This window comes from Botrytis porri (genome assembly GCF_014898465.1).
Source record: "Botrytis porri strain MUCL 3234 chromosome Unknown BPOR_005, whole genome shotgun sequence".
NCBI classification, from domain to species: domain Eukaryota; kingdom Fungi; phylum Ascomycota; class Leotiomycetes; order Helotiales; family Sclerotiniaceae; genus Botrytis; species Botrytis porri.
In genome coordinates this window covers 2,137,504-2,153,735 of record NW_024066079.1, presented here as the reverse complement: position 1 = coordinate 2,153,735, position 16,232 = coordinate 2,137,504, and the positions used below count along the sequence as shown (strand labels likewise).

At 28.3% G+C, this 16,232-nt stretch overlaps 1 protein-coding gene across 1 annotated transcript; it reads right to left on the bottom strand.

Moving 5' to 3' along the window:
• Positions 1 to 281: 281 nt before the first annotated feature.
• EAF01_004319 (uncharacterized protein) lies at positions 282 to 1,932 on the bottom strand (the record flags this gene model as incomplete). Its single annotated transcript, XM_038912573.1, has 2 exons — positions 1,662 to 1,932; positions 282 to 1,610 (listed from the first exon to the last, which is right to left on the bottom strand). The coding sequence occupies exons 1-2, from the start codon at positions 1,728 to 1,730 to the stop codon at positions 282 to 284; spliced, it is 1,398 nt and encodes a 465-aa protein (XP_038772257.1). The 5' UTR covers positions 1,731 to 1,932.
• Positions 1,933 to 16,232: the final 14,300 nt, after the last annotated feature.

Genomic DNA, 16,232 nt, shown 5'->3' with positions numbered 1-16,232 from the left:
GAAACTTCCAGCTCGATTTCATCAAACTTGTCAGGCTCAAAGCTTTCGGAGAAATATGATCTTCCACAATTTTGTTGTCTCCCAAGCTTCTACCTTATGTCCGTGGCAAGTTGCGAAAATAGTAGAATTGCTAGCATATTAACCATTTACCTTTGGCATGCTGATCTTGGCAAACGTCCTGCACAGGGAAATTACCAGGCGCCGGCAGCAAGAATTTGGTGTCAGTAAGCCCTTAATCATCTGAACCTTTTACACAATAGAATTCGGATCCTTTTCGAAATCTATCTATTTACGTCACTCCTGTCCGGTCCCTCCCCAGTGCCCACCGTCTCCAACGGCCATGCCATCAACTCCTGCAACTCAGCTTCGTACCCTGCTAGTGACAGAGCCTTCTGTACGTCCAAGATGAGGTTTCGTCCACATTCTCCAATAAACCAGTCATCCCGAGAGGCATGAAGTGCCACTCCATAATGTGCCAAGATTACTAATGCAAGTGGTCGCATCTCCTTCAGCAGCGTTGCAAAGCCCCGGTCTGCATCAAGTAAAAATGGCCATATTAAAACAACCCCATTGTCGGCTTCACTTGAGTTTAGAAGTATGAAGACGTCTCGTAGGGTGCTGATGGCGTTTTTGTAGGCACTCGATTCTTCAGAGGTGAGTGAGGAAGGAGATGTGTGCCGAGATGAACATGATGGTTGCGCAAGTGATGTTGATGACGATAGATTTGACGGCGATGGCGTTGACTCAATACGTGTCATAAGGAGCCTAAAGGCCGAGTCCGAAGAATGGAGGCGAATTTTGGCGTTCGACTCGACTTCGCAAAACTGGAAGCGATTTGTGACGAAGGCAGAGATGGTACTATCTTCTAGCCACTGCCAGTAGATACGGACTAGTGTGGAGGCACCTTGGAGAAGAATGAAGAGGCTAGAAGACAGTTGAATAGGACTATCAAATTGCTGCTGCTGTTGATGGTTGGAGTAGCCAGAGGGCATTGATAGAGAGTATTTGTTGCTGCAAATAGGAAACGCGAGGGTACATAGAGAGATCAATGTAGAACAGATGAACATCGCAGAGCAGTTATCTGGTGTAATGCTATGCAATTCTGATCGATAAAGCGAGAGAAAGATGTCGTGATGTCGGATTGCCGGGGCAAGATATATGTCTCTTTTGGCGGGATTGAGAAACGCGAGATGAAGGGCAGAGATATTCAGAAGACCGTGCATCATGAACGGGTGATCAGAAGCCATTTTTGGTATCGTGGTCCGCCATAGATCCTGGATTGAATCGATACAGGAAAAGGTCAGGTATGTCTCGGTAACAAAGTGACGCATGAGTTCTAGATCTTCCCACAGGATTGAAGCACCAGTCTCCGCACTTGAGAGCCGCGGAGGAGTTGAAATATGACTTGGATAGGAAAATTCCCGGTCAGAAACTGGGGTGTAGGTTGTAGAGATGACAGAGAGCTCGCGTTCTTGCTCGGAGACGGTCGAGGTGGTGGGTGGATGGAGGGAGGGCCTAGATGTCTGACTGATATCCTTCCGCCGCACCCCATAAGTACAATTTTTTTCTTTCTTCTGACATAACCCACATTTAGGATGTCCTTGATCGCACTATAATATTGTCAAGATTTCCCAGAAAAGATCCTTAAACCACGGATTTACCTTGAGGTGAGAGGCTTTGCACTGTATGCAACCATAACGACTTTTTGTGTGAGGTCGCCTCGGCGGCATTTTGAGCAAGGTTACAGCAGGTAGTCGAGTACGGGGTAGACGCTATGTTAGCCTTCGTGACAAATTAAAAAATGGACAGATGCATTGGGAACCATTGTAGGGTTGTATGCCAGCGTGGCCAGGAATAGGATGGAAGTCAATCTTCCAAAGTTATGGCCCAGTGCAAGTCTCAAAATGGCCCGAGGTTGTGTCAGGGGCTCTGCTGAGTAAGCAATACACATTCGAGTAGACCATACCATATCAGGATAGGGCATTTTGTTTTGATTAATAGGGAAAATGAAGGCAGTGAGACAAATTCCAGCCCGTGTACATAGTGTTGAGCGATTTGTAATTATATAAAGTATAATAAGTTAATTATCGTTGAGTTTAATATATTATAAAGCGAGTTCGAAGTGTTTCGACTACTACATTTAGTAAGCTTTATTACTATTTTACATAGCCTTAAGTCGAGTATCCTACTTTCGGGCCACTCCTGTTTTAGGCCACTCTTTACCATTAAAAATCTCAAAAAATGGAATTTTTAACTTTCTTATTTATAAATAGAATTTATTGAAAATTTATATATATATAATTCAGATCGTTTTAAATCTAATCTGAAATTTTTAGATTTTTAAGATTTTTCTGTATTAAAATCTAAAGCTTTAAAATATCGATTTTTTAATTTATATAAAAATTATATATAAATTTAGAACTTTTACAAAATCTTTAATAACTTTTTAACAATAATTATTAAAAGAGAATTATATATCTTCTCGAAAGTTTTGAACTTAAATATATATAGAAATTTAAAAAAAAAAATTCAAAAAATTAATAGATATAAAGATATAATATATAACGTGGCTTATCATTGAGTGGCCTATATCATCAAATAGCTCACTTTCATTTTAATTTATACCTATCTTTTTTAACATATGTTTTATTAATAACCTATAATGAATTCGAATAATTAAAAAGCTTATATATTCCTTATTATTGAAACTATTCATAAAGATAAAAAATTAAGTATTCGAAAGGTTGTTATACTTTATAATATTCTTTATATAACTTTTTGATATAAAATAAAAGGTTTACTTTTTTATATAAAAACTTAAATGAATTGTTATAAGATTATAAATTAAAAGAAAAAGTAATTATTCAATATATACTTGATATAGATTTAAAAAGATTTTTATTTAAATTAAAGAATATAAAAGATATAGTAAATAATATTTTTGAATTGAAGGGTACAAAATATATTAAAAAGCTTTAGGCACATTAATTTATAAAACGTTGAATTGAATTAAAGATATGTTTTAATCATATTTATAATTTTCAAAGAGTTTTTTATAAGGATTCTAAACTTTTTAAAAAATGATTTCGATTAGTTATAAATATATGAGTGAAATATAATATTTTGAATAAAGATTTCTACAATTTTAATAAAATAGATTTTATGATAGGGATTATATATGTAATAATAATAATAATTAATACTAAATAAAATAATAAAAGTAAGATAGTACAATTAAATAATCGAGAATGGGCTATAGTAATAATATATAGAAATAAAGAGGGTGAAATTATTCCTTTATTTTTAATAATTTAAGAATAAATTTATCTCTTTAATTAATACACCGAAACGAATCTTTTTGTGAAATAAGCTATTAAATCTATATCTAATAAATGGATGAATAATAAGACGGGTTTAAAATGATTAAAACACTTCGATAAGTATATTAAAAATCGAAAAAAGGGCAAATATTGAATGTTGGTATTGAATGGACATAAAAGCTATAAATCAATAGCTTTTCAAATATACTATAAAGAGAATGATATTATATATTTATGTTTATTATTGTATTTAAATTATTTAATTTAATTATTTAATATTAACTATTTTAACAATCTAAAATGTTCATATAATAATCAAATTAATAGATTTATTAAGGTATATATCAATTATATTTCAAAGGTTGAATTCTTTATAGCTTTTAAAACTATATATAAAGAATCAATTATTTTTCAGAATATAAAATTAGAATTCCAAGAAACAGGTTTAATTTTATTTAATCTTGAAATTATACTCTCGAAATTAGATATTCAAATTCATATACCTATTCCCCCCTCTTTCAATCTAAATTAATGGATTTCTCAAATCCCTTACAATCTAATAGAAGCTCTTTCTTAATTAATATTAATTAAATCTCAAATAACTTATTATTAATTAAGTTCTTTTATATTTATATTCAAAATTATGTTAGTTTTAGTTAAGGGTATAGAAAGATTAGTTTATAAGAATATACTTTTAAGTATAAAGAATTATACATTTCGAATAGTAAATGAGGCATTAAGTAAGTATTGATATGTAAAAAAAACTTAATTACATTAAGAAGAAGTACTTATTGAATAAAAGGCTCTTGATATATTATCTTAGTAAAAGGTTGATATTCAGATTTAATACAATAAGCATCAAAAAGAAAGGAATTCTAATAGAGAAGTATTTTCTAATCGATATTATAGTAAATACGAAAAGATAGGATATAATATAAGAACCTATCAAAATAATATAATAGATCCTAAATTATTAGATTCTTAATAGTTTCAATCAATTGATTTAATTATTGTTGAATAATATAAGTTTGAAAGTGAGCCACTCGATGATAAACCACGTTAATGAGTTTAAAATAGTATAAATAATCCCTATATTTTTTTTAATCTCTTAAGGTAAATATATTATAAATTTATAATAAAACTTTTTAATTTATTTTTAATAATTTTTATTAAAAAGTTATTAAAGATTTTGTAAAAGTTTTAAATTTATATATAATTTTTATATAAATTTAAAAACCGATATTTTAAAGCTTTAAATTTCAATACAGAAAAATCTTAAAAATCTAAAAATTTCAGATTAGATTTAAAACAATCTAAATTATAATAGTAGTAATAGTAGTAAATGTAACGAACCTAATAAACATTTAAAGATTAATCTTAGAATTAAAAGCTATAGAACTAAAGAGAATATACTATAAAGCTATATATACACTTGGCTCAAAACTTATGTTACGATGGGTAACAGAATGCCATGTGACAAGTGTCACGTGGTGGAGTCCCCAGGAGCCAGGGCTCCAAGGAGGTCCTTGGGAGCCAGGACTCCAAGAAACTCCAACCAACATCAGAGTACGAAGATCTATATAAGGGAATGGGATTTCATTACAATGTAGAGCTTCGTGCTCAAGAACAATCATTAGTTTCATTACTATAGTTACGAGAATTGCAACCAGTTACAACCTTATTGAATTCCTACTTGAAGTTTAGTTTAAACCATCTCGAGAGATCTCTAGACACTTCCACGTGACCCTAGAGGCAGCTCCCGTAACACTATTCCCCCATCAACCCTACAATTATAAGATTCGACTCCAAAAAAAATTGTTTTACCATTTAATACCCTATATTTTATATCCTATACTAAATTAAAAGCTTTAAAACAATAATTAAAGAAAAATCTTAAAAAAGAATTTATTTGATTAAGCTTTTCTTTTATTATATTATCTATTCTATTTATCAAAAAAGTTAATAAAGACTTTCAATTCTATATAAATTATTACATTTTAAATAATTTATTTATTAAAAATCGATATTTTTTATTATTAATAAAAAAATTCTTAAATAATTTAAAAGAAATGAAATATTTCAATAAAATTAATATTATTTTTGTTTTCAATAATATAAGAATAAAAAAAGAATAAAAATATCTAATTATATTTTATATTCAATTTAATCTATTTAAATCCCTAATTATATTATTCAAATTAATAGAAGTATCTATAATCTTTTAAAAATATATTAATAATTCTTTATAAAGATATTTAAATATATTCTATATTATTTATCTAAATAATATCCTAATATATAATCAAATTTGAAAGGAATATATTTATTATGTTTAAAAGGTTCTATAGATATTAAAAGAAGCCGGCCTATTTATTAAATTCAAGAAGTATAAATTCCTGAAATTCGAAATTAAGTTTTTAAATCTTGTTATAAGAAAAGATAATATTTAAATAGATTTAGAGAAAATTCAAACAATTATAAATTAAAGACTATTTATTATTATAATTAATATTTAAATATTTATTAAATTTATAAATTTTTATCAACAATTTATTAAAGACTTTTTAAAAATAATCAACCTAATAATAAATCTAATTAAAAAGAATGTTCCATTTTTATAAAGCTTTATTTATCAAAACATATTCGATTAATTAAAAAGAGTATTTATTAAAGCTTCTATTCTAGTTTTCTTTAATTAAAAGAAAAAAGTGATTTTGAAAACCAATACCTCCAATTATATATCTACTAAAGTCCTTTTTTAATATAATAATAAAAGAATACTAAAACCTATTATATTTTTCTCTAAAAAATATTCGATAATTGAATATAATTATGAGATTTATAATAAAGAATTACTAATCATTATCCACTACTTTAAGGAATAACACCCCAAACTAAAAAGTATTATATTATTAATCCAAATAATTATTAATTACAAGAATTTAAAATATTTTATTATAACAAAACTACTAAACTATTATTAAGCTCATTAATTCAAATTCCTATTCTAATTTAATTTCCAAATCATTTATCATTTTGAAAAATTAAATATTAAATCTAATATATTAATCAAAAAATCAGAAGATCTCTTTAAGAAAAAAAATAAACATTTTTTATATCAAAGCCATATTATCTTGAAATAAGAAAACCTAAACTCTAATCTATTCCTTATTATTACTACCCTAATCAAACCTAAAATTAGCAAAAAAGTACATTTCATTATAACCACCTATAGCCAAAGAAACCCTAATTCTATTAATACCATCGATTATTCAGATTCCAATACTATTATAACTTTATCAGAAAATAGTAAAGTTATAAAGCCTATAATTTCATTTATTATATTTATACCCAATTTTACAATATTATTAAAGGATTTAAAAATCCTTTTAAATTTCTCTACCAACTTGTTCAATCTATTTCATAAAGATTATCAAACCAATCCTATATCCGAATCTATTCTAAAATCCCTATAAAAAAAATCCTCGAAATACCTGAAAATCATTTTTACTAAATATATTAAAAACAATAATTTATTATATTATTAAAGGAAACTATATATTCCTAATTATAACCCTCTGAAAACCTACTTACTCTATTTATACTACAAATCACCCATTATTAATTACTCATATCATACTCAAACCTTTAAACTATTATCCCAAGATTACTATTAATTTAAATATTACAATTATATTATATAATAAATCCACAATTATTATAATTATTATTATACTATTTTAAATCATAAAGGCTAGAAAGGAGTTCTCCACCCGCTTTTAATCCTTTAAAAAGTATAATAAAATATCTCAATAGATTTCATTATACATCTATTTAAAAGTACCAATTTCAATATTATTATAATAATAATCAATCGATTAATTAAATTAAAATATTTCTTATTTTATTATAATACCTACAATTCTAAAAAGGTTGTCCACCTATTCCAAAAAAATATTTAAAAATTTCATAATTTACTTCTAACAATTATATTAAATTATAATATTTAATTTATATTCGAATTCTAAAAGTATATTTATAAACACTTAAACATCGTCATCAAACTATTAACTACTTACTACCCTAAAACTAACAAATAAACCGAAAAAGCTAATACAATACTAAAATAATACCTTCAATCATATATAGCCTACCTATAAAATAACTAAATAAAGTAATTTCTATTCATCAAATTCTTTATCAATAATACCTAATCCAAAAACATTTAAATAACTCCATTCTTCTCCAATTATAGATTTCATTTTATTTAAACTTTAAGCCTATACCATTTCAAAATAATCATTTTGTTATACAAAATGTTAAAGAATTCATTACTAAAATAAAAACCATCTCCTTATACCTACAAATCAAACTAACTATCAATCAAGCCTAATACTCAAAGAATATTAATACCTATCATTCCCTTATCTATAAATATCTACTCAATAACTTAATTTAATTAAATACTAAAAATATCAAAACTTTATGCTTATAAAAAAAGCTTAATTAAAAGAACCTTGAACCCTTTAAAATTCTATACTCAATAGATTCTTATACCTATAAATTAGAATTTCTTATTTTAATAAAAATCCACCCTATTTTTCATATCAATCTACTATACCCTACATATAATAATCCTATTTTTAAATAATACAACCTATTATTACTATCTATTGAAGTCAATAATTTAGAATAATTCAAAACTATTAAAATTCTAAACTTTTATTAAAAAAAAAAAGATTATAAAGAATCTTATTTGAAATATATTATCCACTAAATCAATTACAAAATACTAACCAAAAAATCTATAAGCTACCTAAAGAATATATAAGAATTAATTCATAATTTTCATTAAAGATATTCTAATAAATCAGAACCTGTTTAATCAAATATTACCCACTTATAAATTATTAAATTATAATACCCTCACCTTAATAAAGCTCAATTCTTAGAAAAAGAATAATATTATAATATAAGATTATATAACATATTAAACCTTTTGGAGAAATCCAAAATGAATACTTACACTAAAGCGTAAATAAGCTAGAGCTCAATTAGATTAGTTTGTTTAGGAAAATTCTATATATCTTCAACTTAAAAGATTTTATATTATAACTTTTTAAACTATATCTTAATTCTAAAATCTAAACCTATTATCTGAATTACTATAACTTTACTATATTAGAGTAAAGTTACTAGAGCCTTATTCTTGCCAGCCGGCCCCATGATAAAGACCTACTAAACCACTTTATTAATATAGGAAATAAAAATATATTATAGAACTAAATGATTAAATAAAATCGAAATAATAAATATAATAATATCGGGATATTATTATTTTAATAATATATACTCTAAATTAAAAAATTATTACTTTTTCAATTATAATCAATAATATATCATCTATTATATAAGGTAATATTAAAATCAATATTTCATAATAATATTATATGTTAATATAAAGTATTATATACTTAAATTAATATATTATAAATGTTTTTCAAAAGGTCTAGCTTTTCTTTTTATTTAAATAAAGTAGTTATAAATATATTAATAAAATATTAAATACTATATTAATATATCTTTTATAAAATATTTCTTGAAAAAAGTAAGGTTTTTTAAAGAGTTTTTATTCTTTATTTTCCTATACTCAAAAACCTTCTTATTTATAATTAAAACTTTCCTACAAGGCTTTTAAGTACTAAAAAACTCAAACCATTATAGGATTTATAATTTAATTTCTTTTATTAATTATATTCAATATAATAAGTCTATTATCAATAATATTAATATCAATGATTTTGATATAAATATATTAAATCTTTTTCCTTAATATTAATAATAATATCTCCTTAATTCAAATAGATATTAATTCAGTAATTTCGAAAAAAGATAAAAGGTGATATTCTGGTTCGAATACAGTAAAGATTAATAGGTTTTTCCAAGAAAATCTTTTCTTAGTTTTTCGTGTGGTCCAGATTTCGATCTGAATTATATATATATAAATTTTCAATAAATCCTATTCATAAATAAGAAAGTTAAAAATTCCATTTTTGGTGTGAAAAGTGGCCCGAAAGTAGGGTACCCGACTTACGCCTTCGGCTTCGTACTTTAATCATATTATTTATAACGAGGATCAATCCACAGGATCTTTTTCATTTAGCTACAATCTTACCAACTGAGTTTCAATGCTAAAATAAAAAAGTGGAAGGCGCACTTTTGGAAGTGCTGACGAACTGAATTGGATGAACAGAGGATTAATACGTTAGAGTTTGGGATGAAACATGACAGCGGCAATTATTACTAGTGTCTTTTGTCCGGAGCGACTTATTAAGGTTATTATATCTGAACTTAAAAGTTAAGATAGTTGACATTTTGTAGCTTAATCGCGGGGTAAAATAAGCCTGATGAATTGTGGCTATGATATAAGAAGGAAGGACTGAGAAAGAATCATGTCGATTTACTAAAAGACAGAAGATATAGAAATCTAGTCCTTATCCTAAATACAGAAAATAAAATAATATGATCTCACAATCTAAATATCACATGAAAGCGCCAATTCAGGGTCAAGCAGGGAGTCGATCCGATTGTTATAAAGAATGTATTGTGATGATAATGAGCACAAAGCTCTAGAATAAGGAAACCTTCGTCTTCCTAGCTTGCACTAAATCGCTGGCCTTTCCTAACAAGTACCAACAAATTTATGTTCCTATATATATATATACCTCCCAAGGGTTCATAGTAAAACCTAAGGTCCCTTGGTCACATGTATCCTGTTGCAGCCCATTGTAATATCAAACTGCAAAGCAGAATATTAGGAAATCTGTGCCACATCGTCTTTGATCACCAAAGATCTGTGGTCCGAGCATTCTGTAACAAGAAGTACATAATACTTCCATTCATCAACCTTTCGTCCAGCTTCTCTTCCTATCATAGCAAACTGTGTTTCTGTTGCAGACTCTTCCAATTTGTTGTCAAAACAGAAATGCCCAAGCTCTTCATTCTTATCCTTATCAGACTATAGATACGGTCCTTGATAGATTTAGGAAACTCTGAGTCGCTTCGAAAAGAAAATCGATAGCTAAATTATAAAAAATCAACAAGTTTATCAATAAGTATTTAATAGTAATAAAGAAAGATGAAGCATTAAAAGAAAGCAATAATTTTGAATCAGAGACTGACTTTTATATATTTCAAATAAAGAAAAATATTATATTCTATAATGAGATTATATATTAATTAGTAATTATAATAAAGATATAATATTAAATATATGTCATTCTATATACTCCTCCTAATTTATAAATAAATAAGAAAGATTAAAATCGAATTTTGTTGTATTTATTAAAGCTTAAAGATAATAAATAGAGTTATTTAATTTAAATACTTTATACTTAATAATTAATAAATATATATAATGAAATATATATCAATTTATAAAATTTATAAAATTTATTAATGAAGATAAAGTTGATATAAAAAATTAACAATTCGAAGAATAAATAAAAGTCTAATAAAAAATAAAAGAATAAAACAATATTATTAATAATAAACTTTAATAGAATTGAGTATTTTTCTTTTAAAATTAATTCAATAATTTGATAATAATCGAGTACAATTATTGTAATATTTTAAAATGCTATGTTTACTTTGATTTGAATTCAATCTGATTTTATATTAAATATACACTTTATAAAATCACTTTGTATTTAAATATAATAGAATTTTAATTTATTTGTTTACGGCTTGTAGGCAGAAAACAATCGGAGGCTGAAAAGCCTACATCTATCCTGTATAGGCTGTGCATTAAAAATTCAGCCACGATTACACTGACCTAGCCAGAGGCACGTGAGAACTTAAATGGCTCGCAGTTGGTTCCCGCATTTGGTCTCGCTTATTAGTATGCTTACTTACTAATTATCTTTCTCTTCTTTCCATTGCCATCTCCATCTCCATCGCCATTTCCATCGCCAACTCTATATTCCTTTATCTCCATTGCACAATATCTATTACGATTATGTAAACGCGGTCTTTCTGTCGTTATCTTATTATCCCTTTATCGTACAACATCTATTACGACCATACGAGCACAGTCTTTCCAACAAAATCGCTCCTATATTGTGTTATGTACAAGAATTGTATTTTACAGTATCTGCTGTTTAGAACAACCCTGACGGTGGTTACGTCCTTCAGCACCTACTGTTTAGAACAACCCTGGCGGTGGTTACGTCCTTCAGCACCTACTGTTTAGAACAACCCTGGCGGTGGTTACGTCCTTCAGCATTTACTGTTTAGAACAACTTCAATACAATTCATATAACGTGGTTTATCATCGAGTGGCCCATATCATCGAGTGGCCCACTTTCACCTCAATTTACACTTTCAAACCCATATTATTCAACAATAATTGAATCAATTGATTGAAACTATTAAGAATCTAATAATCTAGAATCTATTACATTATTTTGATAGGTTCTTATATTATATCCTGTCTTTCCATATTTACTACAATATCAATTAGAAGATACTTCCTGTTACAGGAGCTGCCTCTAGAATCATGTGGAAGTGTCTAGAGATCTTTCGAAATGGTTTAGATTAAACTTCAAGTAGGAATTCAATAAGATTATAACTAATTGCAATTCTTGTAACTATAGTAATGAAATTAATAATTGTTCTCTTGAGTACAAAGCTCTACATTATAATGAAATCCTATTCCTTATATAGATCTTCGTTCTCTGATATTGATTTGGAGTTTCTTGGAGTCCTGGCTCCTAAGAACTCCACCACGTGACACTGGTCACATGGCATTCTGTTACCCATCGTAACACTTCCCCATTAGAATTCCCCCCTTTTTAATGCTTATTGTGTTGAATCTGAATATCAACCTTTTACTGAAATAATATATCAAAAGCCTCTTATTCAATAAGTATTCCTTCTTAACATAATTGAGTTTTTTATATATATCAATATTTACTTAATATTTCATTTACTATTCAAAGTATATAATTCTTTACACTTAAAGTATATTCTTATGAATTAATCTTTCTATACCCTTAACTAAAACTAGTATAATTTCGAATATAGATATAAAAGAGCTTAATTAATAATAAGTTATTCGGGATTTAATTAATATTGATTAAGAAAGAGCTTTTGTTGAATTGCGAGGGGTTTGAGAGATTCATTGATCTAGATTGAAAGAGGAGAGGGTAAATATACGAATTTGAATATCTAATTTTGAGAGTATAGTTTTAAAATTAAATAGAATTAAACCTATTCCTCAGAATCCTGATTTTATATTTTGAAAGATAATTGATTTCTTATATATAACTTTAAAAGCTATAAAGAATTCAATCTTCAAAATATAATTAATATATACCTTAATAAATCTATCAATTTAACTATTATATCAACATTTTAGATTACTAAAACAATTAATATTAAATAATTAAATTAAATAATTTAAATATAATAGTAAACATAAACATATAATATTGTTCTCTTTATAATATATTTGAAAAGCTATTAATTCATAGTTTTTATGCTCATTTAGTATTAATATTTAATATTTGTTCTTTCTTCGATTCTTAATATGCTTATTGAAATGTTTCAACTATTCTAAACCTATCTTATTATTCGTTTATTCATTAGATATAGGTTTAATAGCCTATTCTACAGGAAGATTTATTTCGATATACCAATTAAAGAAATAAACTTATCCTTAAACTATTAGAAATAGGGGAATAGTTTTATTCTTTTTATTTCCGTATATTATTATTGTAGTTTATTTTTGATTATTTAGTTATACTATCTTGCTTTTATTATTTTGTTTAGTATTAATTATTATTATTATTGTATATATAATCCTCATTATAAAACCTATTTCATTAAAATTATAGAAATCTTTATTTAAAATATTATATTTCGCTCATATATTCATAATTAATTAAAACCATTCTTCAAAAAGTTTAGAATTCTTATAAAAAGCTCTTTGAAAGTTATAAACATAATTAAAATATATCTTTAATTCAATTCAATACTTTATAAATCGATACACTTAGAGCTTTTTAATATGTTTTGTACTTTTCGATTCAAGAATATTATTTGTTATATTTTCTACATTCTTTAATTTAAATAAAAATCCTTTTAAATCTATATCAAATATATATTAAACAATCATTTTTTTTCTAATTCTATAATCTTATAACAATTTACTTAAGTTTTTATATAAAAAGATAAACCTTTTATTCTATATTGAAAAGTTGTATAAGGAATATTATAAAGTATAATAGCTTTTCAAATACTTAATTTTTTATCTTTATGAATAGCTTCAATAATAAGGAGTATATAAGCTTTTTGATTATTCGAATTCATTATAAATTGTTAATAAAACATATGTTGAAAGAAATAGGTGTAAATTAAAATGAAAATGAGCTATTCGATGATATAGGCTACTTGATGATAAATCATGTTAGTAGCTTTTATTGATCACTTTTACCCCTCATTTTATTCGAAGAGTCAAGGCTGCTCTATAGCCTGGGTGGGTTGGGAATCATACGTAAAGTGTGCGCTAGTATTGTTTTTAATGCAATCATTCTTTAATTAACTATGTTTTATCGCTAATTCTAATTATACTCAGCCATGTCCGGAAGTACAGGTTCCTCAGTCATCATCAATCATTTTCGAAAGGGAAACACCATCAATCAATACTATTGAAGCAGTGATTGCAGAAACACCGACTCGTACTTCTGCACGGCATTTTCTCTCCTAGCATCGGAGTGTCGTTGGATGGCAAAGCGAACTTGGACGATGTCGAAGAGGACTTGAGATATGTGGAAGAGAACTTCGACTTGGATTCGGATGAGGAACATCTCGCTAACTTGAATTCTCGAGAATTAAGTCAGCAATTCAACAATGATTTAGAAGTTTCAAAGATACTTGAGTCGAAGTTTGTGAAGTGGATACAAATAGTAATGTGGATAAATTTAAATGTGTATAAACATAAACGTTTAATTACTAAGTTGTCAATTCTAGGTAATTATATTTGTACATCTAATATTGACTTATTTGATGCTATTATATTCTAATGCTCTATACTGCATTGTTGCTCTACATCTTAGATATAACAAAGACGGGTATAACCTTTAGAAAATTGTTTGTGTTGCTTATATATTAATGGAATTTGTCAAACTGAGTATTAGTATTAATAAAAAGAATAACAAGTCTGTTTCTCGGAAAAGCTTGGGAAGTAATAGTTATATATCGAAGCAAATAAAAATATAATTTGCACAATATCAGCCTAAAAAAACTCATATATTATACTTTGATAATATAAACAGTAAAAAAACAAGACAACAGGTGGGTTTTGAGGATATACTCAGAGAACAAGGTTATTCCACGTGACCAAATGGTCTGTGCAGTCAATGCTCGTGACTATCCAGCTGTGCACGTGATCATCCACGTTGCTTATAATCAGGGACTAACGTGGAACCACCATGAGCAGCAGAATGAAGGTAGGATCATTTTGCCTGATGTCCTTGTCGGGGGCCCGGGTAAATTATGACTTGCTTGCAGACTAGATCATATCTTGAGATGAGGGGTAGTAGGAAGGGATGGCAGGGGACGATAAGGGTGAAGGGAATAATGTAGTACGGTGGTAGGTTGTAGTTAGCTGAGTACTAAGTTGGAATATATATCGCAACAGAATGAATGAACAGGAAGAATAGGCTATGATAGAGATTGACACTAGATTAATTTATATTATACAATTCGAAAGTTACCTTAGCTAAAAATATTATTAAAGTATTATTATTATTATATAAAAAAAGTAGTATGAGATGTAATAATCAGAGGCCCTCAAAATGCTCCAAGAGCGGGAGGAAATCACGAACTCGCCGAATGACGACTGAGACGTTCTTGAAAAGCCATTCTATAGAATTATTAGCGAACACCCACACGTTAGTGCCGAAATTATCTACCATGCGGACAGTCACCAATAAAAAGAACATTGGGGTCTGAGCGATTCGTTCCGAGCTTACTCCAGCCCTTGGAGATAATGGCCCTTACGCCACACGCTCTGGTGGCCTCGAGTATTATTCGGTCATCTTTGCAGCATCTTCCATGACAATGCTTCCGAAGCCAATGTAAATTGGCATTGGGCCTGATTTCAGGAACTCTGCTAGCTCTCTATCTGGTGTATATGGAGTCTCCTCGCGGAAGAAGAAGCTGCACACATCTGCCAATCTATTTAGCTGTTGCTCCAGACCAATCTTAGTAGCTTACCAATGCATGATGGCCAGTCTACAGGCTTCGGTATCAGCGCTGGAGACCAGCAGTATGTAAATGGAATTTTCAGTGCCTCAGCAAGGCTCATGCCAGCCATAGCAGGAACGGGCTCTAGATTCAGTGCCTTCTTTTCTCCGCAAATTAATCACATGAGATAAGCTGCAATAGCAATTAGTAAATTCATTTGATTCCCTTGAGACACACTCACCCTTGCTAAGTCATCATGTCGACTATGCTATACGACAAATAGTTGGCCGCCCTTGGATCTGCATCTCCATTCTGTATGTTCGCTAAGGGGTGTGGGAAGATTCGTGTCGACTCCGTGGCATAGTAAACATAAGATGCAACGGTACACTGAGCGCTTGGGCACAGTGAATGTGCACGAAGCTTGGTGGGTTCACAATAATCGCGTCAGCGACGAAAGGTATATCTGTTGTGGAATCAGGCATGATGCATGATCCCCAGCAACCGTTGAGCATTGTGTATATCATCTTGCGCTTGCGTCCAATGTCTCCTGATCGTAGCGTATCAAAGTAGGTATGATGCTCGGATTTTTAACCATGTACTACGGAAGTGAGCTGCGTTAAATCATAGAAGGAAATAGAGAAACATGCGGCCATAAGACCAGCG